The sequence below is a fragment of the Ochotona princeps genome, chromosome X, assembly GCF_030435755.1.
Source record: "Ochotona princeps isolate mOchPri1 chromosome X, mOchPri1.hap1, whole genome shotgun sequence".
In the NCBI taxonomy this organism is placed as follows: domain Eukaryota; kingdom Metazoa; phylum Chordata; class Mammalia; order Lagomorpha; family Ochotonidae; genus Ochotona; species Ochotona princeps.
In genome coordinates this window covers 74,899,424-74,926,476 of record NC_080865.1, presented here as the reverse complement: position 1 = coordinate 74,926,476, position 27,053 = coordinate 74,899,424, and the positions used below count along the sequence as shown (strand labels likewise).

Sequence of the window (27,053 nt, the reverse complement as noted above, 5' to 3'; positions counted from 1 at the left end):
TCTTTTTATTTGGTGAATGATAATGCTGTTCTGTGGTATTAGTATGATGTTTCATTACATGATTACATTATGAAAGTGGGAGAAAAGCAGGAATTCAGAGTTCAAGAAAACTTCGTTGAGCTTTTGTTTTTGTTTTTAATTATTTATCTTATTTGAAAGGCAGAGACAAAGATTCCACCATTCATTGTTTTGCTCCCCAAATTCCCACAACAGCCCAGCCTGGGCTAGCCCCAAGTCCAGAGCCTGGCTCTCAGCCTGCGTTTCCCAGGTAGACGGCAGGCACCCAGATAATGGAGCCCTCATCTGCTGCCTCCCAGTGCTCCCCAACAGGAAGCAGGAAGTGGAAACAGATCTGGGACTGCAGCCAGGCCACTTTAATATGGGATTTGAAATGCCGACCAGTGACTTCACTTGCTTTGCCAAACAACACACCCAAAGAGTTTCAAAAATACTATATTCTTTCCCTTCTCTGCACTGTTGGGAGAATTATGAATCTAGGCTCACTATCCATACTTCCCTTCTTCTCATTCTCCATTTATTCACCATCTGTAATCTGGTTTTAAGACTCCACAGAGAATTAATTATCTTAATCACCAAAGCCAGTCAATTATCTTCAATATTCAGCTTCCTCAACCTACCCACAGCTTTGTAAAATTCTCCCCTTCCTGGACTTTAACAACGTCATCATTCTGCTCTTGCTCTCCCTCCCTTTGTAAGGATTAATTTAATTTATTTGAAAGGCAGAGTTAGAGACAGAAATAGAGAGAGAGAGAGGGAGCTCTTCCATCACACTGCTTGACTTCCTAAATGGCTGTAAGAGCCAGAGCTGGCTGGGCGAGATAGAGCGGGGGCGGTCCAAAACTCAAGCACCTGGGGCACCCTCTGCTGCTTTCGCAGGCACATTATCAGACAGCTGGGACTCTAACCAGAGCCCCTATGGAATGCAGGTGCCTCAGGCGATGGCTTTCCCCACTCTGCCACAGCCCTGCCCCCTCCTGCTCTAGCTCCTTTGTACCTCCCCTAGCTCAGGAGTGGGGAATCCCTCCACAGCCAATCGATAGAAATCTAATTATATAGCCGATCGATAGAAATATACCCCAAATTTTGGCCTGTTGGTCTTTTTCTTTCACTTTTCTTCGTTGTATTTAAAAGTCAGAAACAGAGCTCAAACAAGATCTTTCATTCACTAGTTCGCTTTCCAAGTGCCTGCAGTAGCCAGCACTCGGACAAGCTGAAACCAGGAGCTGAGGACGGCATCTCAGCCTTCCGTTTCAGTGGCAGGGATCCAATTACTCAGGTCATCACCTGCTGCTTCCTGGGTGCATACTACTAAAAAGCTAGACCGGCAGGCACATCCAGGAATCAAATGCTGCAAATGGCAGCTTACCACCATGCCAAATACCCACCCCTTTTTTTTCTTCCTTCCTTCCTTCCTTTTTTGTCTTCCTTTTTTTCTTCTCTTTCTTCCTTCTCTCTCTCTCTCCCTCTCTCTCTCTCATTCTCTTTTTTTCTTGAAAGGTAGACTTACAGAAAGAAGGAGAGACAGAGGTCTTCCATCCGCTGATTCACTCCCCAGATGGCCACAATGGCCTGAGCTGAGCCCATCCGGAGCCAGGAGCCTCCTCTAGGTCTCCCACGTGGGGGCAGGGGCCCAGGGCTTTGGGTTTTCTTCTGCTGCTTTCCTAAGCCAATGGAACAGCCAAGACATGAACTGGAGCCCGTAAGGGATGCTGACGTTTTGTAGGCAGGGGATTGCCCTGTTGTCCTACAGCACTAGCCCCTGGCTGCTAGATCTTAACAGTTTCTAACCCTATTCCCAAATTAACCGTTGTTGCTAGAGTCATGGGCTTTGCAAACTGGACTGGCAAGAGAAGAAAAAATGGCTTGAGTGATGCCTCCATCAGTGACAGGAAATATATTTGAATAGGGCATGGGCTCCAAAAAGAGATTATGGAAGAAATTTGCCAGATGAAGAAGGCAAGAATTTTCCCTAAGGGGAAAGCTTGCTGAGGCCTTCCTCCCTCAACAAAACATGTTTGTCCTCTCTCAGATGCTGAAAAATGACGAATTGTAGCTCACCTTGGATGTGTAGGGTTGGCCTTCAGTGTGACATTAGAGAAAGATGGCTCCCATGAGCAGCAGAGCCATAACCCAAACGCTTAGCTGTCTAATGGCAAGACTTCTCATTGTAGTGTAGTAATTTCCTCTCCATGGACAGAATTAAGACATGCACCCACTCTGCACCCCAGTTAAAGACTCCCTCAGCAAAGAACCTGCCTTTTTGTGTGAAGTTTACTTTCCTAGATGGGGGAAGGAGAGGTCTGTTGCTTAAAACATATCAAAACATGTTGTTTATGTCCCAAAGACCTTGCTTCTGCAATTTATTCTTCCTTCATTTCAGGTATCTCCTCCCATCATTTGCACAGTCCCAACCCCACCCACCAGATACAACACCACACCCTTTCACTGTTTCCTAATAGCAGTGCCCTTTTCCCTAAATCTAGTGCAAATCTCAGTCTTCCTTAAATAATTGTGAAAAGTCTAGTCAGAGAGATTAACCACATACAGTGAAGAAACAAGGATATCCCATGGTCATTTTTTCCCCCTCTAATTGGTACTGGAACAAGGAGAGTGGGGGAAGAGAGCCTACAATGTTTAGGAAAATGCAATACTTGGGGGCCTGGCGCGATGATTAATCCTTGCCTTGCAAGCACTGGGATCCCATATGGGTGTCGGTTCATGTCCCAGCTGCTCCACTTCCCATCCAGGTCCCTGCTTATGGCCTGGGAAAGTAGTAGAGGATGGCCCAAAGCCTTGGGATCCTGCACCCACATGGGAGACCCAGAAGGAGCTCCTGGCTCCTGCTCAACTCCAGCCCTTGAAGCCACTTGGGGAGTGAACTAGCAGATAGAAGAACTTTCTCTCGGCCTCTCCTTTCTGTAAATCTGCCTTTCCAATAAAAAGAAATAAATCTTAAGAGAAAAGTCACAGCTTTCAAAGAAAGGACTAAGAGTCCATTCAAGTGCAACACAGGAGAGGATTTTGAAGTCAGGGGAAAAAAAAGCAGGCTGGAGGCAGGACTCTTCTGCCCTGCTCCTTCCCTTGCCATATGATACACTTCGGGCTTGAGGCATGAAACAGCTTGTTTCAGAGGGAATCCTCACCAGGCTCACACCACTCTGCTCACTGTTCTGTCCTGCTAAGCCCTCCCCTCGCCTTTAGTCTTGAACATCATTCAGTCTTTTCTTCAGCAACCAACCCAAAGACATCCAGACGTCAGAAACAGTAAGAAAAAGCAAGCCCAGCACAATGGCTCAGTTGGCTGATGCTCACCCCTTCTGCCCCTTTTAAGCAGTGGGATCCCATATGGACTCTGGTTTATGACCCAGCTGCTCAACATCCCATCCAGGTTCCAGCTTATTGCCTGGGAAAGCAGTTGAGGATGTTCCAAGGCCTTGGAACACTGGAAGAGGCTCCTGGGTTCAAATTGGCTCATCTCCGGCCATTGCAGCCACTTGGGGGTGAACCAGTGGATGGAAGATCTTTCTGTCTCTCCTTCTGTTAGTAAATCTGCCTTTTCAATAAAAATAAATGAGTCTTGGGCCCAGCGGCATGGCTTAGCGGCTAAAGTCCTCGCCTTGAAAGCCCCAGGATCCCATATGGGCGCCGGTTCTAATCCCGGCAGCTCCACTTCCCATCCAGCTCCCTGCTTGTGGTCTGGAAAAGCAGTAGAGGATGGCCCAAAAGCTTTGGGACCCTGCACCCGCATGGGAGACCTGGAAGAGGTTCCAGGTTCCCGGCATTAGATCGGCGCGCACCGGCCCGTTGCGGATCACTTGGGGAGTGAAACATCGGATGGAAGATCTTCCTCTCTGTCTCTCCTCCTCTCTGTATATCCAGCTTTTCAATAATAATAAATCTTAAAAAAAAAAATAAAATAAATGAGTCTTTAAAAAAATTTAAAAAGTCAGATGCACATATTTACCATTTCTGTTAACATTCGCTTATGTGCCCAGCAGAGAGGTCTGTCTATTATTGTTATTGCTCATGCAAAATATCTCATTTAGCCCTCATAGCAGCCTACAAGATAGGCAGTATTATTATTATTGTCGTTAACAAGTGAGGAAACAGACTAAGAAGTGAAACGACTTAGCCAAGGGTATATTGTTAGTAAATCGCCAAAGCAGCGTTTGACCTAGGTCTTCCTAACACCAAAGTCCATGTCCCAGAAACTGTGATTGGATCAGGGACCAGAAGGCTTTTTCTGTAGGGGCCAGAGATCTTCCATTCACTGATTCACTCCTCAAATGGCTGCCACAGCTAGGGCTAGGCTGACACCAGGAGCCAGGAAGCCCATCCAGGTCTCCCACGTGCGTTCAGGGACACAGGCACTGTAGTCATCCTCCACTGCTTTTCCAGGCACATCAGCAAAGAGCTGGATAGAAATAAACTGGGACTCTGAATCTGCACCCATATGGGCAGCCAGCAAGAAAACCGCAGTTTTACCCACTAGGCCCTGCACCAGCCCCTGCATGCCCCTGCATCTGAATTCTTACTTGGCTTTAGTGAGTTTCCAAACTTGCTGCCATTCGTTCCCTCCCTGGTGTGAAAATGTGTATACAGGTTTCACTTTTCGTATAGAACACCCCCCATTCCAAAAAGTGCGCTCCTGCTACCCTGTGCTGCCACCTTGTGGCTATAATAAGCCATTGCATTGGACTTGAGTCGGGGAGAGCCGGGAGAAACATTGGGCTCATTGCAGATGCTGTATATACTTACAAAAGGAAAATTAAATGTTTTTAAAAAAGATGCATATTAAAACAGTTTCAGGCATTCAACATCACGTTTATTCATGTAGTTCAAATTAGAACCTAGCTGTAGTTTTAAAATTAGAAGCCAGTTCTCTTGTGAGTCTGAAACTTGCGAGTGGGGTCCTTGACACTGACAGCCCAGCTCAGCAGCAAAGTCAGCTAGCAGACTTCTACCACTTTGCCAATTATTTCAAAATTCCCAGTACAGTAATCACAAGATAAGAGCACATGTCACTTCTTTTTCCTTTTTAAAATGATTTATTTTTGGAGAGAGAGAGAAAGAGAGAGGTCTTTTTCCATCTGCTGGTTCACTCCCAAGGGCCAAGCACTGGCTAGGCTATCCTGAAGCCAGGGGCCTGGAACTCCATCCAGGGTCCCATATGGGTGGCAGGACCCCAAGCATTTGGTTCATCTTCCATTGCCTTCCCAGGCCTATCAACAGGGAGCTGAATCAAATGGTGCCAACAGAGACACCAGCCAGTGCTCATACTGGATGCGACATACAGAATGTCAGATAGAGGCTTAACCCGAGGTGCCACAGTGCTGGTCTCCATTTATCTCTTTTTCATAAAATTCATAATCAATTAGTGATCTGAGTGGGTAAATACCAAATTGTGTTAGAGACTACATGTAAAATGTAGGAACTATTTCCAATAGTTGGAGCGTAAACTCTTTGCCAAAACCTATTCAAATGCCTACTGTAGTGGTTTAAAAAAAAAAGCTGCACTGTGTAATTAAAGAATGGCACTGCGAACTTACTATAATAGCAAAGGAAAGAAGGTGCTGGAACATTTCTTCTTCTTTAGGATTTGCATTGCCATCAATTTCTTTTCGGAGCATTTTCCTGCTGTTTACAGTCCCGATTGCTTGGCAGCTACAAACCAAGAGAACTGGACTCATTACTTCTGGGTCATTATCGCTGAGCTAGCTCCTTCCCTTTCAGTGAGTGTCAAGAAAGAGAAACGGACAGAGACAACACCCATCTGCTGGTTCACTCTGCAAATTGCCTACAAGAGCGCGATGGAGCTGGACCCAGTCCAGGGCTGGGTCTTCCACATGGCTGGCAGGTGCCCAACCCTGTGGGCTGTCACTGCTGAGCCAGGTTCAGGAGCAGAGACAGATTTCCAACCGAAACACTCTCCACATGGGGTAAGGGCATCTTAACTGCTAGGACGAATGCTCGCCCCTGGGCTGAATTTGTAAACACTGCCTTGTATATAAGCAGACTGTTCTGAAATGCCGACAGCTCACACCATACAAGTTGGGGCCACTTGAATGTGCAACCAGCCACTGAAGTCGGAGGCGGCTCCTGAAAGATCAATAGTAGACTTTTTTTTTTTTTTCCCGAACTAACTCAGATGTGGCCACAGATGGTATTGCTGTTTCTTCCCAGGCCTCATTTTCTCCCCGGTAGTGAAGGACCCTTCTGCCTTACATGCCGCGGCTTGGAGTTAGCTGATGGCTTTTGGAAAACATACAAAGACAACTCACTGCCAGTGACTTCAGGTCTGCACAGTCGTTTCTCAGCATCCAAGCAGACTGCTTCCAGGATTCCCATGGAGACCAAAGTCCATGGATGCTCAAGTCCCTTCCAGAATATATGCTAGTATTTGCATATAGCCCACACATCACATTTCTGTGTACACCTTACATCACCCCTAGAGTATTTACAATGCCTTATACCATGCAAATGCTGTGGAAATCATTTTTTTTTGTCCTGTATTGTTCAGGGAATGAAGAAAAAAAAATCTGTATATATTCAGCACAGACACAGTTCCTTTTGGAGTATTTCCGGTCTGCAGTTGGTCAGGTCTGCTGCAGCAGAGCCCACATCCACTGAGCGCCGACATCACGCAGTGTGCCGGCACACCTCTGAATGGGAAGCACACGGCAGGGTGACCTGTATTCCAGGTGACCTTGCTCCTTTTGTACACGCTCACTAATTTAAAACTCATCTGAAAAATAACGAGTTTGGTTACCCCATGTGAGAATGACTTGTCCTGGCCTGATCTGTGTTCTTGCCACCAGCCTGCACAGCAGGGGAACACGGTGGACTGAGATTGCAGTAAAAGATCTTTCTCCTCTCGCTACTTCCGGTTGCTAATAGAACCACTGCAAATTTGTTGCTTGCTGGCTTTCTCAGCGACACAGCCTGGCTCACTTCTCCGGGGCTTTTCCCACTCTCCCAGCCTCTGCCCCTACCAAAGAACTTCTGCTCATTGCTGCCACCTCGGGGAGCAGGGACTCCATCAATAACCAGAGAAGTCTGGCCCCAGTTCACTATTCAATTTTTGCCTTCAATACCGACATGGTTTCCTATTTTTAAAAATTGTACCCGTTGGGGGGGGGCCAGCACCATGGTGTGGTAAGCTAGGCCTCCGACTGCAGTTCACTCATATGTACACCAGCTCTAGCCCTGGCTGCTCCAGTTCATATCCAGCTCCCTGCTTCTGTCCTGAGAAAGAACAGGAGCATGGCCCAAAGCCTTGGGACCCTGTACTCACATGGGAGACCCGGAAGAGCTCCTAGCTCCTGGCTTCAGATCTGCTCAGTTCTGGCTGTTGCACCCAATTGGAGAGTGAAGCAGCAAATGGAGGATCTGTGCGTGTGTGCGTGTGTGTGCACGTGTGTGTGTATGTGTGTAACTCTGCCTTTCAAATAAATCTTTTTTTTTTTTTTGAGAGAAAACATTACAAGTCAAAAATGAATTGAATATAAATGCCCTAGAGAAGATCAGAGTCTAAGAACAGGGTGTGCTGGCGCTGCCCTGATTGCAGCCCCACGCGGGGGCTGACTCAGAGCTGTGGCTTACTACGCAGTGGCGCAGCAAGCTGATCATCCACACTGTGCTGCTGGCATCCCACATGGCGCCAGTTCATATCCTGGATGGTCCATTTACCATCCAGCTTTCTGCTTATGGCCTGGGAAATCAGGTCAGCTCTGGCCATAGTGGTCATTTATGGAGTGAATCAGTGGATGGAAGATATCTCTCTCTCTCTCTCTCTCTCTCTCTCTCTCTCTCTCTCTCTCTCTCTCCTTCTTTGTAACAATACATTTTGAAATAAAAACAAATCTTTTTTAAAAAATGCTTCTAAAAGTATCAAAAACATAGGCAATCCTGTGTACATTTTCTCTGCGGCTATTAGACTGCTGTGTGAGAAGTGGCTTTAAAGCCAGCAGAATTCAGGGGGAAAGAGACAATCGGTGTGGGTTGGGAAGAGGAACTGCCCAATGGGCCACTGAACCATCAGCTCTGAATTTTAGCAGGAAGGAAGAACAGAGGATATTTTTAGCCTTAACAAATCCAGTAAATGTCTACAAGGCCTTTGGGGGTATGAAATGACACATGCAAAATTCTTCCTGCTCTTGAGAAGGACGCTGTCTGATAGGAACGCTCAGTCACAGATTGTATACAACAGTGAGCCGAGTAGACTCTGATAGGTTCCACAAGGAAGATGCAAAGGGCTCTGATCTTCACAGGCTGGAGCAGGCAGGGAGGGTTTCCAGAAAGAGGTGACAATCTCTGATTTCATGATTCTCTGCAGCCTTTCCTTGGGACTCCAGTGCCAGCTGATTTCTCCCCTAACCCCTTCCCCAAGTTTTTTAATGTTTTTAAGTACCCATAGCATGGTGCCTGGTGAGAAAGCAGTAAACTTTTTCTAAAGCAAAATGAATCCAGGTCAAAAACTACCCCTTCCTTTTATAAAATGCTGATCACAGGAGATGGAAGGCGAGTGGGCTTTTCTCCTGTCCTCACTTGCTAAAATATCTTCCAATTTCAAGGGGTGTGGCCTAAACAGCTCTTTAAGAGCCCACTGTGGGGCCTGGAACAATGGCTCAACTGGTTAATCCTCCACCTCCAAGCACCAGCATCTCATATAGGCACCTGGTTCATGTCCTGGCTGCTCCATTTCCCTTCCAACTCCCTGCTTGTGGCCTGGGAAAACACAGACTGAAGTTCTCAGTCACTAATGACTCACTCCCCTAATGACCACAGTGGCCAGAGCTAGGCGAGGCTGAAACCAGGAGCTTCATCCAGGTCTCCCACATCTAGCAGGGGGCAGCATGCTTGAGCCGTCTTCCTCTGATTTCACGAGTCTTTAGCAGGGAGCTGGATGGGAAGTAGAGCAGCCGGAACTCAAGCTGGCACTCACATGGGATGCCGGTGTTGCAGGTAGTGGCTTAGCCTGCCGCAGGACAACAACACTCCCAAATTATGCTTTTGACCTCTGGAAGCACAAACGTCACACCTGGTACGCTGGCAAGGACTAAAGAGAACCCTCAGTGCGCAGGAATGTAACACTTAGCTGCAGCGAAGGCACAGCTGTTTTGCCAGTTTTCTGGAAGAGAGCTAGGTCCTTTTCAAGAGAACCTGAAAAATTCCTCCTCACAGGAATTATTCTTAGGAGGGGAAGGACCCATGGAGCTGCTCCATTTAAAACACCCGCCAGTTTATGTCAAAGGAGAAGAAAAAACGCCAGGACTTTTACAAAAGTGAAAGTGCTGCATAGTAAGGAGAAACAGATGGAAATGGGGGTGGGGGTAGGGAAGACCTCTTAGCCCAACAACTACCATGAAGTCCTTAGCCTGTTTGTGGAGAAAAGTTTTAGGTAACTTGAAAAACTGGGTGCCTGCTGATCTGGCGTGGGGCTACATCTGGGCAGCTAAAGTCTTCAGAGCCTCCCTACTGTTCGTAGCTATGCTCCGCTTCTCCCGCTTTGCCCAGCTGCCATGTGGGCTCCCACTCCTGGAATAGGGCCCGTTGCTTCTGGGCTTTGCTGGCCAGCAGGTTCCTTAATTAGCTGATCTGACATACCCACTTGAAATGAATAGCTTCATGTAGTACCACTTCCTCCAAACAGGAATATCACTTCAATGCCTTCCCCCAAAGCAATCAGTGATATGGGCCTTGGCTCACTGTGTCAAGGCAAATGGAGAAGGCACTTGACATCCATGGAGTGTCAGAGAATGTAGTTCTTAAGACTTGGTCTGTGGTCAGGCTAAGGCTTCGGTCCTGGCATCATGGCTTACTTACATATCTGACCTCCAGTTTAGTCCCATCATCTGTAAAACAGGTATAATTCTAACATTTGTCTTTAAGGTGCTATGAGATGATGCACATGAAAATCCAGTGTAGTATCTGGTCCATTGTATGTGCTCATATATTAAAAGTAAGCCTGTGTTAAGAGCAGTTCCCAATGGTAATTCCCAAGGGAATTGTCCTAGTTCCCAGGCTTCACCTACTCCATACTGTAAGAGAAGACTTTGGAAAGACAGTGTTCACCAATACACACCTATTCAATTCAATCGCTTATCATTTACATATTCACTATCTATGTTGGGCCAGGCACTTTGCAACATACTGAGAATATAATGGGGAAAACATAATCTGTCTTTATTTATTCTTAAAGATTTATTTATTTTTATTGGGAAGATAGATATATAGAGAGAAAGAGAGAGAAAGATCTTCCATCCATTGGCTCACTCCCCAAGTGGCCACAACAGCTATAACTGAGCCAATCCGAAGCCAGGAGCTTCTTCCGGGTCTCCCATCCAGGTGCAGGGTCCCAAGGCTTTGGGCTGTCCTCGAATGTTTTCCCAGACCACAAGCATGAAGCTAGATGGGAAGTGGAGCTGGTGGGACCTGAACTGGTGCCCATATGGGATCCCAGTGGTTGCAAGGCAAGGATTTAGCCACTAGGCCATCGCGTCAGGCCCGATAATCTGTCTTTAAACAACACTGAGACTTCTGGATTTTTCAAACATATACTTGAAAGACAGAGCTACAGAGAGAAAGAAAGGAAGAAAGGAAGGAAGGAAGGAAGGAAGAAGAAAGAAAGAAAGAAAGAAAGAGAAAGAAAAAAGAAGAAAGAAGAAAGAAAGAAAGAAGAAAGAAAGAAAGAAAGAAAGAAAGAAAGAAAGAAAGAAAGAAAGAAAGAAAGAAAGAAAGAAAGAAAGAAAGAAAGAAAGAAATCTTCTGTCCTCTGGCTCACTCCCCACATGCCCTCAACAACTGGAGCTGAGCCTGTGGTCTGAAGCCAGGAGCCAACAGCCTCATCTGGGTCTCTGACATGGGTGCAAGGTCTCTAGGGCATGATCCATCCTCTACTCTTTCACAGGCCAAAAGTAGAGAGCTGGGTCAGAAATGGAGCAGCCACAACTTAGAATCAGCACACGGTGGATGCCAGACTGCAGGTGGCAGCTGTGCCCACAGGCCACAGTGCTGGCCCCGAGACTCTGGGCTTTTAAGAGGCTCCTTTTTTCCTCAAACTTGACATTTGTGTTTTGAAGCCCTGGGAAGAACTGTGCAAAGGACTCCATCATTCACACTAAGTCACATAGAACTACAACATTATTTTCATGAAGCGTTCAAATATCACAAGGGGAGGTACTTCCACAGTGATAAAGACTTGCGAAAAACCTGTTTTTTTTTTTTTTTAAGGATTTATTTATTTTTGTGAAGGGCAGAGTGACAGAGACAGGGGAGACACACAGACACATACACACACACACATACTGACAGAGAATATCTTTCATCTTCTGGTTTTCTCACCAAATGCAAATGCTTGCCAATAGCTGCAAGCAGGTCAGGAGAAAGCCAGAAACCAGAAAGTCCATTTAGTCACTCCTGTGGCAGGTAGAAATCCAAGCGCCCGGGCCATCTCCCACTGCCCTCCAGTCACATCAGCATGAAGTTGTACTGGAAGCGCAGCTTAGCAGGGATCCCAGATGCAGGCATGCTAAAAAACAGCTCGCCACACCATCACACCAACCTCAACCTTGCTTTAAAAAAGCAAAAAAGAGGGCCCGGCGGCATGGCCTAGCGGCTAAAGTCCTCGCCTTGAAAACCCCGGGATCCCATATGGGCGCCGGTTCTAATCCCGGCTGCTCCACTTCCCATCCAGCTCCCTGCTTGTGGCCTGGGAAAGCAGTTGAGGACGGCCCAATGCAATGGGACCCTGCACCCATGTGGGAGACCCAGAAGAGGTTCCAGGTTCCTGGCTTCGGATCGGCACGCACCGGCCCATTGCAGCTCACTTGGGAGTGAAACATCGGACGGAAGATCTTCCTCTCTGTCTCTCCTCCTCTGTGTATATCTGGCTGTAATAAAATAACTAAATCTTTTTTTAAAAAAAGCAAAAAAGATACTGGATAATTTTTCATCCTAAGTTTTTTCGTAATTCTGGAAATTAATCAAGAGCTTACAACATCAAAGCTGTATTTATTCAGATAAAACGACTACATTTTGGATTTTAAAAAAAAGGAAACAGCAAGTTCTGATGTTTTAACTTGCCCTGTACGAACTTTTACATTGAAAGCCAATAGCCTTGGAAATATAAAAGCCATACTACTACTCACCTACTACTTACTGAAGGGGAGCAGACTGCGTCTGGAACACCCTAAAGAGGCCCCTCCCCAAAGATATGCCACTGTGGGACCTGTTAGGAAACACCTGGAAAAGCTACATTCCAAGTTTGTCTTTGTGATCTATTCAATACCAGTAGTCCTTTCCCTTGGGGGCATTTGTTGAAAAAAAAAAAAAACTGCACCAGTTGTTTAACAACAAAGTTGCCTACAGCACTGCAGATCAGTTGGACAGTCAAACACTAAGCTAAACAATAAACAATCTGGAGCCTGGAGCCTACCTATAGAAAAGACCAGGAGGGGGACGCACATTGAAGGGCAGGCTCCGATACATGTCACAGATGTTCCACTTCCCATCCAGCTCCCTGCTTGTGGCCTGGGAAAGCAGTTGAGAATGGTCCAAAGCCTTGGGACCCTGCACCCCCATTAGAGATCTGGAAGAAGCTCCAGGCTCCTGGTTTCAGATCAGCTTAACTCCTGCCATTGCAGCCATTGGGGGCCGGCGAACCAGCAGAAGGAAGATGTTTCTGTCTGTCATTCTCTCTATAAAAGCTGCCTTTCGAATAAAACTAAATCTTAAAAAAAGACATGTAGCTGGGAAGGTAGGAAAGAAAAGTAAGAAATTGAGTTACTTGGCCACACTTCACTGTGAGATATAGTCCAGGCATGCACTCAAGGAGAAAAATGGTTTAAATGGAAAATTAGTGACAATCAAAAATACTAACAAGAAAGTTAGACTAGTTTGCCTGGGGTTGTTGGAAGAAGGGATGGAAGACGTTCATTTCATTTGCACTAGCAAGCTCTGAAGTGCAGCTCTGTTTAACTTGTCCCATGGGAAGATGGGGTAGCCAAATATAGGCAGTATTTCAAATCTAGGTTGACAGTTGAGTTCCCAATTGTGTCACTTATTGAGAAGTAGCAGCTGGAGAGTGACTTGCAATACTGATGATTCCTTAATTATTAATCACTGACACATTGTTGATTGCCTTTAAGTAAAATCCCAGATGGGCTAGTATACAACATTGTAAAGTTGGTCTCCAAATATTTTCCCCTCTTCTGCATGTCTAGACTAGAGACAGTATTAAATAGATGGCGAAGTAGCAACTTGACTCCTTGCAAGGCAACCAAGAGGTGCTCAAAACAAAACAGGGGTGGAGGTGGAGACAAAATGAAAAAGGAAATTCATTTCCATATTAAAACATAACCACAGGCCTGGGCTTATTTCCTGCCAGTTTATGTTTGCCCAAACAGAGTACACATTTGATGATGAGCTATTGTAGGCTAGGGGAATGAAGAGAAGTGAATCGATTTGAATTGAAATAGATCCATGATTTCTTGCTAAGAGGCAAGTAAATTCCCAGGAAATTTTATAAAACCAGTTGCCTAGGCTCTCAGAGGTTTATTTCATGCATCTGTGGTGTAATTTAATGTCCCTGGGGATTCAGAGGCAAAGCCAGGCTTGGGAAACCATCACTTGAACGTGCTGGGAGGGCTTCTAGGAAGATGTTTACTACAGCACAAACAACACAGTGAGCTCATTTTAATATGTGAAACAGATAATCAACCCTAAGGAAGAGCTCGTTTCATTCGCCAATTGACAAGTCAAGCTGTCTCGGATCAGACTTGTTCATTGGAACCTGCCTCTTCCAGGGGATTAGCCATCCAGCCCCTCCCTTGTTAGAGTTGTTGGGGGAACTGGTGGAGGTATTATGAATAGAACTTCCCCCCTAGGACACCGCAGATGCCTAACCTGTTCTCTTCTTTTCCCAGTTTGTTGCTCAACCCAACTGCCAACAGTTGCTTGCCACCCTGTGGTACGACGGCTTCCCAGGATGGCGGCGGAAACACTGGGTAGTCAAGCTTCTGACGTGCATGACCATTGGGTTCCTGTTTCCCATGCTCTCTATAGCCTATCTGATCTCACCCAGAAGCAACCTCGGGCTTTTCATCAAGAAACCCTTTATCAAGTTCATCTGCCACACAGCGTCCTATCTGACCTTCCTCTTCATGCTTCTCCTGGCTTCTCAGCACATCGTCAGAACAGACCTCCATGTACAGGGACCTCCCCCAACTGTCGTAGAATGGATGATATTGCCCTGGGTTCTAGGTGAGTCAAAAGCATGAGCAGTTTCCAGACTCACTGCCTTCCGATACTTACCGCCTAAAGAAACTACCGGAGCTTACAGTCAGATAATCAGACTGTCTTTGAAGTAAGTGTTAATTCCCCCTGCAAACGGTGGAGTCTGAGAAATGGGGTTGCATTGGTCTTGGGTGGTCCCTCAGCAGTGCATGTTCCACAGTAAGGCTGGCAGTCTGCCTAGGGATTGCCTCAGCTGACCTAACATCTTCCAGAACAAAGATGCATTCTGTCCATTGGTTTACAGAGAAAGCCATCAGTCAGGAGGAGCGTCAGGTAAGCTGGGCAGAGCCAGTGCTGATGAGTCTGTTTTAAGTTCTCTTTTTCATTATGTGGGGAAGGGACAAGCACACGGATCTGCTACTAACCCCACAGCATCCCAATATTTGTTCAGGGTCCACATCCTATTTGGATACTGATTTAAGAGGCTTGAGAAACCTGGATTTACCCATGGTAGGGTAAAAACCGCCCTACCAGGAGTTTCCAGGGATAGTTAGATTGCAGTCTACACTTCATCCCCCAACACATGGGAAGCCTCTAAGTCCTTGCTACGCCAACTGTGATTCCCCAAACTGGCATTAGCAGCATGACCTGGGAGCTTGTCACACATACAGAATCTCAGGTCCCATTTCATATCTGCATCTTACTATGACCTTAGGTGATTCACATACATTTTAAAGTCTAAAGAACACCAGCCTAGGTCACAGCAATTCTTACAGTTTTTCATATTCCAAGATAAAAGAAACATCTAAGTCATCAGGACAAATTGCACAAAATGCCCATGCAATGAGAGAAGAAAGGAGAAAAGAGGATCCTAAATTATAACATCTGGTAATGCAGTCCATGGTTGCTTGCCTCCCTACTCACTGGGAAATTATTTCTCCAAACACTGGTGGAAACAAAAGCCAATGGGATAACATTGATTTAGTCAATCTGTTGATGGCATTACTCACACTCAAAAATAGGAATAGAAGGTAGGATGAAGCACCCCAAATGGCAACAGCATTTCCTTAACTATAGCAATTGCAGCACGGAGAAAATCATAAGCTTTGGGCAACTTCAGGAAAAGTCAGCTGGGCCTGGCAAGTTCAAGATTGGGAAGTGGAGAAGGAATGAAAGAGTAAAGTGATAACTATCTCTTGGAACTGCACTGGCCCTGATTCATTTCATCTGTGTTCCCTTGGGAGACCCTACTATGACGACCAGGACTCAGCCAATACAAAAATAAATTTTTTGTTTCCATTTCCAGGTTTTATTTGGGGGGAGATTAAGGAAATGTGGGATGGTGGATTTACTGAATACATCCATGACTGGTGGAACCTGATGGATTTTGCAATGAACTCCCTCTACTTGGCAACTATTTCCTTGAAGATTGTGGCCTATGTCAAGGTAAATTGGGACATCTGTCATTTCTCTTCAGCAATGATTTTTTTCTCTGACACTAAGATTTTTCACGGGGAGCACAAATGGTTTAGAAGAAAAGTAATGATGACAGTTCCTCCATGCAGGAAAGTGTCATCTAAATAGGCATTGGTTCAATGGTTTGCAAGCAGTGTCACCTAAGCAAGGAGAGTGGAGAAGGGAACAATTTTCAGATGGATCACTGCCTACCTAAACTCTCAGGATAAAAAGGGCCTTTAGCTTTCTGTATTAAAATCCTCTCCAAAATGCCCTTGCCCAGGGGATGGCCCACTAATGCTTGCATAGGACAGAGACAGGAAGTTCACTGAATCCATTACCACCAAAAGCTTCTGTTGACCTTGGTCATTCCATTAAAAAACAGCTACTTCAGAGTTGTCTAATATTATTCTCCCTTTTGCCACCTCCACTGGCAGTCCTTTATCCCTGTGGATTCAAACCGAACAAGGTTGTTCTTCTCCAACACAGTGATTCTGATGTAAAACCTATGCCCTACGCACAGAGTCATCTTTTCTCAAAGGTAAACATTGCCACTTCCCTCAACTAGTCTTCATGTGACAGATAACAAAACCACAGAAGCCTCACTGTAAGAGACAAAGGCCTCTAATAATCTCTGCCTCCCTCATCATGTCCACCACCAGATGATCAATCAAGTCACTATGAAGCTGGCTACGGGGAATGTCATTCAATGTATGCCTCTCTCCCAGATCCGATAATTATCATGCATCTGTACACACGCGCACACACATACACACACACACCACCTGGATGCTTCTCCCACACAACATGCAACTTGAATTATCTTGAAAATACCTTCAGGCCCGACACTTCACTGTGAGTAATCACAGGCTATGAGCTTAGGTTTTGTGTTTTTGTTTATTAGTTTTAAAGATTTATTATTTTTATGTGAAAGGCAGATTTTTTTCAGAGAGAAGGAAAGACAGAGACAGAAGCTCTTCATCTACTGGTTCATTCCACAAATGGCCAAAAAGGCCAGAGCTGAGCTAATCAGAAGTTGGGAGCTCGGACTTTCTTCTGGGTCTCCAACATGGCCCAGGATTTGGGCCACCCTCTGCTACTTTCCCAGGCCACTAGCAGAGAGCTGGACTAGAAGCGGAGCAGCCAGGACAGGAGCTGGTGCCCCTGTGAGACCCCAGCACCACAGGCAGAGGATTAACTCACCATGCCACCATGTGGCCCCCATGTTTTGTGCTTTCTAAATAACAGGATAGCTGTGCTTCCTCTTTCCCAAGTTGAACTTTCCAACCATGAGGAAAGACTGACAATTCAGTCTCCAAGATTATCTGGTCAGTCACACTTTTGGCTTTACATTCCACATTGAAGAGTTTTAGAATGGGAATGTGGCCATCCACCAAATCTCCAACAGCTTAGTTTATTTTTATATCCCTAATATGCATATTGCATAGACTTGAAGACCTGGGAGTTTTGCAGAAGATGAATATGAAATGCAGTCATAAAACATTTTTGAAAGAAGCCCAAGAGTGTGCCTTATACATGCGGTGATCATTTAACACATACTTAGAACTTCCTTAAAGCAAAAGCTGGTGAGGAAATGTTTGACTCTCAGGTTAACATGCCTGGGTGAAGTCCATGTGATTGTGGCACTCTGCTAAGTAACAAAAAAGAACATTGCTTCCTTTGGAAGTGGTATTTATATAGAGGAAGAACCATAAATTATCAATCTAGACATTGCTGCATTTTGTTTAGAATAAGCGAGGAAGAAAATGATTGACATTTGAGGCTATGAAAATGTGTCTGCAACTGTTAGCTTATCACATAACCTGTTGAACTTCATTGGCAAGTTTTCCAAAGACCTAGATACTTCTCCATCACAAAGTGTAGGAATAAATTCACTCTTTTAAGCTGGGAAAATGCTACTCAACTGACAAACACGTAACTCAGAGTCCTCTGCCAGAAATCAATGTCTTCAAAAAGGAGGATTTGCAAAGCCAGACACGCCAAAAGCAGACATTGGATTTGCAAGAAGAACTTGTAAATGGATATTCTGGCCTATTCATCTACAGAGATCAGTTAGTCTGAGATGTCCTTTTCCAAGCAGATTGAGTCCACTTCTTCAAGGTGAGGCCACAAGAACCACTCCAAAGGACTCTTGACACATTTCAGGTCACCACTGTATTGAGAAAGTACAGAAGCACCACAGGATGAGCTAGACTTAAAGATTCCTTCCTTGAAAAGTCAGTCAACAGCATGAATGTAGTCCATTTCACATGGTCTATGGCAACAAGGCCCAAAGACACATAACAAAGTGCCTGAAAGAAAAAAATGCATCTAATATTGACCCTCAGTGTTCCCAAACAACCCTACAAATGGGAAACAATTGTTCTGTTCTCTTGCAGGATAGCATGACCTAGATCTGTCCCATTGATGCTTTACTTCTGTGTGCACAGACTACCATGGATTTGAGATCCGCACAGTGTTGTCTTTTCTTCTACCAGTATTTAGTTAAAGATGCAATCCTCTTTCCCTATATCTTTATTACTATTGATTCCTTGTGTTAGACCACCTTTGTCAATGCAATTCACAAAGCCTTTAAAAGGCTGGGGTGAGAATTTTCAAGTTAAATTCCACCTCAAAAATATAAGAAAATATCGTCTGTCTCCTAATATTACGTACCTGAAAATCATAGAACCTTTTGATTTCTAGCCAACCCCAACTCCCTGCACTGGGACTGTGTCTGCAAGGAAAAACTTGTACATAACTACAACATACATGAAAGTACTCAGACTGAATTTGGCTTGAAGAGCCAAATTCTTCTAGGTCCCCTCTTTGGTTCCCATAATGACCTCTAAATGCCTCCATCTGCACTTACGAGACATGATATCCATTTCTAAAGCACAGATGCAAGATAGATTTGCTGTGAAAATCATCTTTCATACTGCTGGATGTTCTATAAATCCAGATTCACCATTCCATGAACAGAGCTCCCTGTGAGTACAATTCTTGCTACAGAGAAAACTTCAAATGATGATATATGTAAAGATCTTCAAAAGGTTTGTGGGAAATATGTGGCATGGATTTGAAAAACAGTTTGTGCAAAATAAATTTATGCTTGAATCCCACTGATAATTTCCAGTTTTTAAAACACAGTCTTGTTTTGTTTTCTACAAATAGTCCCCATCTCGTATGTACCTCAAAGTGTCTGGAGGCCTACTGAACACCTGTGCTGTGGTATCAGCTATCATAAAAGTGACATTTAGTAGAAATAGTGCTAGACTGAATATCTGGAGACCTGAAGCATAGTCCTGGCTCTGCCACCATCTTGCTGTATGATCTGTGGCAAGCCACTCACTTTCTCTGGAGTTCACAGCAAAGAAGTGAGTTGGGGGGATGAAGGCGGGGGGGAGAAAAATACAGGAATACAAGAGGTGATCAAGAGTACTTAAAACAGATTGTCCACCTTAAAGTATATCTGAAACAGAAGGACAAATGTGTCACAGTTTTCCCAAACTCCTCTGACAGTGAAGCATATTGGATGCACACAAGTGATTTTATCGACATCAGTTCCCTCCGTTGGGACTGAAGCACATTTTAGAAATGTTAACAATATGATTTGGCCCCCCTAAAGCAACATTTTCTTAGGAAATTTGTTTACATTTAGTCAGGAGAAATTAAATTTAGATGAGCGCTCAAAGCAATATGCTTCAGATTGAATCCCAGGCAAAATCTACTTCTAACCTGGGGAGGGAAATAAGGAGCTTTTTGTATTTCCGTATCATCTCCCCTTACGGAGTACACAGATTTTTGCATATGGATACAGAACGATAAACATGTACAGTGGGTGGGAGTGCACATTATTCTCATTTTATGATGAAATTGGAATACAGACAGTGCTTAGTAATAATGCCCAAATTGGAGCTGCGATCTCACAATGATGTTACCCTTTTTACAAGGCTATCCCCCAGAATTTCAGGAGTTGGAAGCCTAGGGGAGGACTGGAAAATAGGCAACTAACTTCATAAATACTGGCTCCTCACCTCCTTGCAACCGCCAGATCTTTAGTTGTGCTACAGTGACATTCTAACTTCTAGGACTAATAAAGCAACTGTAAAAAAAAAAAAAAAAAGCATCTGCATCTGCATCTGTACGCCACTGGGTGGAGCACTACTAAACTTGCCATTTGCAGTACTGCAGACTACAATGCAAGATACAGAAAATTCAGCAGAAAGTTCCAATGAATGGTTCATATGGTTGATGTATCAGCCCCAAATTGCAATCAGCAGGGGAGCAAAAATGAACATCCACACCCCAAGGAGGCTGCGTCTATCCTTGTCTTTCAGGAACTTTTAAGTTTTCCCTGGTAGATGGTAGATGCCATTCAAAATCTTAATAGGAAGCAGTTGCATTGTTCCCTACCCACCCTAGCTTGAGCATACCAGTGGTTTTAAGTGACACCCTCTAAAAATAATCTAAAGAGACCTACAACTCAAAAATGATTACGGATAAACCCCACATGGTGCCACAGATGGATGCTCTGCAATTCGCTCTGCTGTGTGCATGTCCTGGGTAGATATTTTGAAGAGCATGGGAGAGAGAGAGTAAATAGCACCATGTATTGATTGGATGGAACAACAACTACAAAACAGATAGCCAGGGCCACGCATGGGGCCTGTTGTATGAATGCTCGCTGCATATTTTGATAACTTCATTTGGCTATCAAAAGATGGAAGAAACGGGGAAAGTTTGGTGACTTCTCACTGTACCTCTCATTTTTTGTGAACTTGTTGTCTCTTTCAGTATAATGGTTCTCGGCCAAGGGAGGAATGGGAAATGTGGCACCCGACTCTGATTGCAGAAGCACTCTTCGCAATCTCCAACATCTTGAGTTCATTGCGGCTCATATCCTTGTTCACAGCCAACTCTCACTTGGGGCCTCTGCAGATCTCTTTGGGACGCATGCTACTTGATATCCTCAAATTCCTCTTTATCTACTGCCTGGTACTGCTGGCCTTTGCCAACGGACTGAACCAGCTTTACTTTTATTATGAGACAAGAGCTATCGATGAGCCTAACAACTGCAAGGGGATCCGATGTGAGAAACAGAACAATGCCTTCTCCACGTAAGACCCCATCTCTGCTCTTTCGCCTTTTTTTTTTTTGCCATCTGCATATTGCTGTATTTTCAGCCCACAACTTTATCACTGCCTGTTAAAAATGCATACAAAGTTCACTGTGGATCCACCAAAAGGGTCTGAAGCAAAAGGAGAAGGCTTCTCTTAGAACAGGAGGCTAGGGCAGTTGCAAAGTTAACAGAAAGGTAGAAAGAGTTAAATTTACACACAATCTACCAAGAACTAAGGAGTTAGTTTGAACTATGGTGGTGGCATTCATAACTTTTATAGATAATTCATTGCTTCTTTAAAAATATAAATTTTTATCTGGAAGACAGATTTTACAGAGAGAGAAGAGACAGAGAAGTCTTCCATCCACTGGTTCACTCTCCAGATGGCCACAATGGCTAGAGCTGAGCTGATCCAAAGCCAGGAGCCAGGAGCTTCTTCCAGGTCTCCCACATAGAAGCAGGGACTCCAGGATGTGGGCCATCCTCCGTTGCCTTGCTAGATCATAAGCAGAGAGCTGGATAACAAGTGAAGCAGCCAGGACACAAGCCAGAGCCCATATGGGACGCTGGCACTAGTGGGTGGAGGATCAGCATGCTATGCCACTGCACTGACCTCCAACTGATTAATTCTTTAAATAAGTGAGGGTGAGGGACGTACTTCTTCACTCAAAAACAGCAATTCTATTTTTTTTTTAACAAGTGGTAGGCAAAGCTAACTATTCTGAATCAAGCAGGAGTAAGCTAGAGAAGGGACAGTTGAGGGCAAGATCAGAGTCAGCTAACTGCAAAAAATATTTTTTTTTCAAGTTAATTGAGGGGCAACAAACACTGATTGGGAATCTCTCCCACTTCCACACGGGATACAAAAGAGAAGTCTTTCAAACTTTCATCCAAGAGACCATTGCCTCCAGACATGTGAAATTCTGGCGCCTTTTCTCTGTAAGGTCAAGACCTACTTCTGCAGGCCCTTCAGAACTCCAGAATGGCTTTTATTTTCTAACATGTATAATGTTAGGGGAGAAAAACAGGAAAAAAGAAAACAAGGACATGTCAAGCAATTTATCAGGTTAGGAACTTTGCTGAGCTGACCTTGGACTCAGTCCTATACCTTGTCCATCTCTGCTTCCATTCTGAAAGATAAAACTCATTTCCACTATTTCACAGCAATGGAGCCCAAGGTTGCATTCGATAATCAGTCACTAAACTAAGATGTGTTGTTTCTTGGCCTCTAAAGTTTAAGACAGGACAGTAGGGCAGTGGGCAGACATTCTAGAAATGGGCTCAGCACAAAGGTGTGGGTAGGGGAGGGAGGAGAGGTTTCTGCTTGACCTAGAGGTGTGTTGCTAGAAAAGAGTGAGAAAGCTGATAAGAAAGGAGCCGCCCAGCCTGCCCCTTTTATTTGCCTCTAGCAGCATATTCCTAAAATTAGTTACCAAGCCCCAGCTTGACAGACATGAGAATGAGTTTTGGAAATGCCAGGACAAAGTTCAAAGGATTTCTTTCATTGCAGGACTACTTGGAGTCCTCCAACTGTGAATCCACGAGTCTGGGGGAGGTTCCCCCAAATACACTGGCCACAAACAATGCTCCTCCTCATTTTCCCAGTGAAAATAATGTGCAAGCTCACTCGATTGCCCATTACAGCCCCGATCCCCTCCTCTAGGCTACACCCCAATCCCTCCTCCCAGGACTCAGGGCAAAATCTTGACTAGAAAAGCAGACTCATGCGAAAATAAAGAGACCCAAAAGGGCTGATGAACATGTAGTGGTGTTTTGGGTAAGCCAACACAAGAGTGTCCAGTGAGGATTTATCACCTTACTGGTGTCTGGATTCTGGGAATAGCTTCCTCTTTTGCATTACCCTAGAGACAGAATTCACATCTCTGTGGTTTTCAATATATAGAGTAATTCTGTGGTGGCTTGTGCACCAGGAGACTGCATTTGATGAATCAAAGTGTTCATTAGAATTGAACACCTGAAGTTCAGGTGCCTTCCATGAGGTTGGGACCCTGCCAAGTTCCCTTTCTCATGAACTCAGCCAAGGAAGCATAGGAAATGCTCCCTTGCAAGGTCGTACTGATTCTTAACACCCCTGTTGTCAACTGACATTTTGCTCCCATCTCTTGCCCAGCAGGGACTGTTGACAAGAATGGGCACCTGTCATAATGAAATTGTGTCTTGGGGTGTCAGATATGAAAAGGCAGTGCCATGCTGGGGTCAAATCAGCAGTGATGTTATTTCAACTTTTCCTGTATCTATTTTTTTTTTCTTCCATAGAACCCTGACTCGGATGTAGGTTTTCATTTAAATATTTCAACTCAGGCATTTATTTCTGGTAAAATGCATGTGACTCAGCCAGAGTGTCAGAGATTCAGCCTTAAGGAGGAAAGAGTGAGCTTGTTTATATGTCTGGTAGAAAGTTTGGTGCCTGCATATCATTATCCTTTTCTTCCTGACTCTCCTGAGATACCACTGCTATCCTGCTTGAAAGAGAAAAAGAAAATCTTTTCCCTTGGTGTACAATTTAGAAGGAACTTGTCATCCTTGCTGACAGGTGCATGGCAGTAGAGTATTTTATTTTGTAATTTTTTTGAAGATTCATTTACTTTTTATTGCAAAGTCAGATATACAGAGAGGAGGAGAGATAGAGAGGAAGATCTTGCATCCGATGATTTCACTGCCCAAGTGACCGCAATGGCCAAAGCTGAGCCAATCCAAAGACAGGAACCAGGAGCTCTTCCAGGTCTCCCACACGGGTGCAGGGTCCCAGTGCTCTGGGCCGTCCTCAACTGCTTTCCCAGGCCACAAGCAGGGAGCTGGTTGCAAAGTGGAGCTGCCGGGATTAGAACCAGTGCCCATATGGGATCCCGGGGCGTTCAAGGCGAGGACTTTAGCCGCTAGGCCATGCCGCCGGGCCCTATTTTGTATTGTTTTAAGATTTATTTATTTTATTGGAAAAGCAGATCAAATTTATGGAGAGAAGGACAGATAGAGAAAACCATCTGCTGGCTCACTCCCCAAATGGCTACAATAGCAGGAGCTGAGTCAATCTGAAGTCAGGTACTTCTTCCGCGTCTCCCATGTGGCTGCGGGGTTCCAATGCTTTGAGTCATCATCCACTGTTTTCTCAGGCCATAGGTAGCGAGCTGGGTGGACAGTGGAGCAGCTAGGACACAAACCAGCACCAGCATGAGATTCCTGAGTTTTCAGGGTGAAGACTTAGCCATTGAGTCATCGCTCTGGGCCTGGCAGTAGAGTTCTGATGGTGATGTTGTTCAGTGTTCCATAAAGGGCATACCTGGGCTTCATCTGATGTTGAGAAAAGCTGTGAAGGAAAACCTCTTTTCTATGGGTCAGCTCTGATCTTCAAATCCTTCCCAGACACACCTGGCTGTTCCAGAACCCCCTAAAATGCAAAATAACAACTATATTCCGGGCCCTGCAGCATGGCCTAGCGGCTAAAGTCCTCGCCTTGAAAGCCCCGGGATCCCATATGGGCGCCGGTTCTAATCCCGGCAGCTCCACTTCCCATCCAGCTCCCTGCTTGTGGCCTGGGAAAGCAGTCGAGGATGGCCCAATGCATTGGGACACTGCACCCATGTGGGAGACCTGGAAGAGGTTCCTGGTTCCCGGCATCGGATTCGCCGCAGCATCAGCCGTTGTGGCCACTTGGGGAGTGAATCATCGGACGGAAGATCTTCCTCTCTGTCTCTCCTCCTCTGTGTATATCTGGCTGTACTAAAAAAATGAATAAATCTTTAAAAAAAAATAACTATATTCCACAGCTCAATATCTTCCCCATTTGACCCGTTTCCTCTTACATTCTTGTTAAATTGCACCAGCCAGAATCCTAGCAGTCAGTCAGCACTTTACCCTTGCCCTCATGAAACACATCCAGTGCTTCACTCAGTCCTATTAGTTCTATTTCCTGAATCTTTAAAAAAAATCTGTTGTATTTCAAAAAGGAGAGAGAGAGAGAGAGAGAGAGAGAGAGAGATCTCCCATCTGCTGATTCATCCCCCAAATGGCAGCAATAGCCAGGGCTGGGAAAGACCAAATCCAGCAGCCAGGAGTTTCCTCTAGGTGTCTCACATAAGTGGTAGGATCAAGCACTTCTTCCACTGCTTTCCCTTGTTCATTAGCAGTGAGCTGTATCAAAAGTGGAGCAGCCAAAAATTGAACCTGCACCCATATCGGATGCTGGCAATGCAGGTGGCTGCTTAACCCATTAAGCCACAGCACAGGTCATCCGAGTATCTCTTGACTCTAACCCATACACGGGAACACACAATAAATTGTCTCTCATAACACCTACTGGTCTCCCCATGCCTCCAGTCTGTTTCCCTTCCAAGTAATCTCCTACCCCCTGCATGTGGAAGCTTGTTTCCATACACCAGTCTCATTCATCCTCTCACCCCTGGCTTCATGGGCACTAGAGCATCTGAATCTTCTCCATAAAATCATTGTGGAAAGCCCATCCCCACCAAGCTCCTGGCCCATTCAAAAGGAACCTTCCAGGTTCTGCCAGAGCCTCACCTTCTCTAAAGATGTTTCTCACCCACCGTAACCCCACTCTCAGCTTCAGGCTTGCCCTGTGTTCCCTGCCGGAGTCCACCCTCGTGTCGCCCACATCCACTGCACGGACCCCAACAGTTCCCCATGGCTTCAAGTAAATGACCATCACAATACAGAATGTACCATATTATAGACATTTGTGCCTCCCTCTCTCACCAGAATGAGACTGTCATTTAGTAAGTTTTGTACCTACCATAGAGGAACCTAAGACACAAAGGTGTTCACGATGCCTGTTGAACTAGTAAGTGAAGGAAAAGATGAAACCCTATAGCAAGGCTATACATTTTTTGCTTTTTATGTGGAGACAATCATAAGTTTACATGTAATTGTAAAAAAAAAATAATAATAATACTGAATGGTTGGTGTCGTGGCCTGAGGCACTGACATCCCAAATGGGCATTAGTTCATGCCTCAGCTGCTCCATTTCTGATTCAGCTCCCTGCTGATGTGCCTGGGAAAACAGTAAAAGACGGCCCAAGTGTTTAGCTCCCTTCACCCAATGTGGGAGACACAGAAGGAGCTCTTGGCTCTTGGTTTCAACATGGCCCAGCCCTGGCTGTTGCAGCAATTTGGAGAATAAAATGAGCAGAGAGAAGATCTCTTTGTCTCCTCTTCTCTGCAACTCCACCTTTCAAATAAATACAATAAGTCAAAGAAAAAGAAAGGAAGGAAAGGAGGAAGGGAGTGAGGGAAGGAAGGGAGAAGGATGGGAGAAAGAGAAAAGGAATAACAGAAAACTTTGTAAAGCCTTTCTCAATTTTCTCCAGTGGTGATATCTTTAACAACATAACTGTAGTATAAATCACCAACAGAAAATCAACATTGCTAAAACCCATTGTCAGTCACATCTAACCAGTCTTACATGTAACTCATTTGTAGTCACACTGTTGGGCCTGAAGCAATCCCATCTTGAATTGTAGAGGATCTACTTTGGTTTCAGTTCCCCTAGGACAACTGAAATATCTGGCCAGCCCAGTCTACTTTGAGCTTGATTTCAGTGAAAACCCTAGGTCTTTCTCCTATCCTTTACTTGTGCACATGTTTTAAGAGTGAAGTTTTACTTTGATTGCTATTATATTTGATCTTGTTAGCTCCATCCCATTGCTCCACTCCTTTTGAAATCTTTCAAAACCTTAGTTCTCTCATCCAATTTATTAGGTATTTCCTCCAGTCTTATGTCACCTGAATAGCTAAGAAACATGCCATAGGTTCTCATCCTGAACACTGATGCACTATCAGACAAGCTTGGGATTTACTGAGTGAAGCATTAGGCAGCTACTAAAATTATTTCTGTATATACCAAAATGTATCTGGTCTAGCAGTTAGGATACTGACATCTTATATTAGTTGCATTCAAGTCTAGGCTCCACTCCTAATTCCAGCTTCCCACTAATGTAAACCCTGGGGCATGGCAAGTGATGAGTCCAGTGGTTGTGCCTCAGACACCCAAAGGGAGAGCCACATTGGATTCCCAGTTCCTGGCTTCAGCGTTGCCTAGCCCCAGTCATTGAGGACATTTTTGAAACAAACTACAAAATGAGAACCTTCTCTGTCTTTCTGTCTCTCTGCCTCTCAAATAAATAAGTACATTTTAAATGTCTACACCCAAAATGTGTAACCTAGGAAAAAAGTTTTAAAAAATTGT

The 27,053-nt window shown here is 44.9% G+C and overlaps 1 protein-coding gene across 1 annotated transcript in view; it reads left to right on the top strand.

The window, feature by feature from the left end:
- TRPC5 (transient receptor potential cation channel subfamily C member 5) overlaps window positions 1-27,053 on the top strand; it is a 286,027-nt gene that overhangs the window by 220,664 nt on the left and 38,310 nt on the right. Inside the window, exons 4-6 of the mRNA XM_004590202.4 lie at window positions 13,947-14,283; window positions 15,563-15,702; window positions 20,509-20,831. Of these exons, the coding sequence (XP_004590259.2) occupies window positions 13,947-14,283; window positions 15,563-15,702; window positions 20,509-20,831 (800 nt within the window). The remainder of the gene's footprint in view (window positions 1-13,946; window positions 14,284-15,562; window positions 15,703-20,508; window positions 20,832-27,053) is intronic.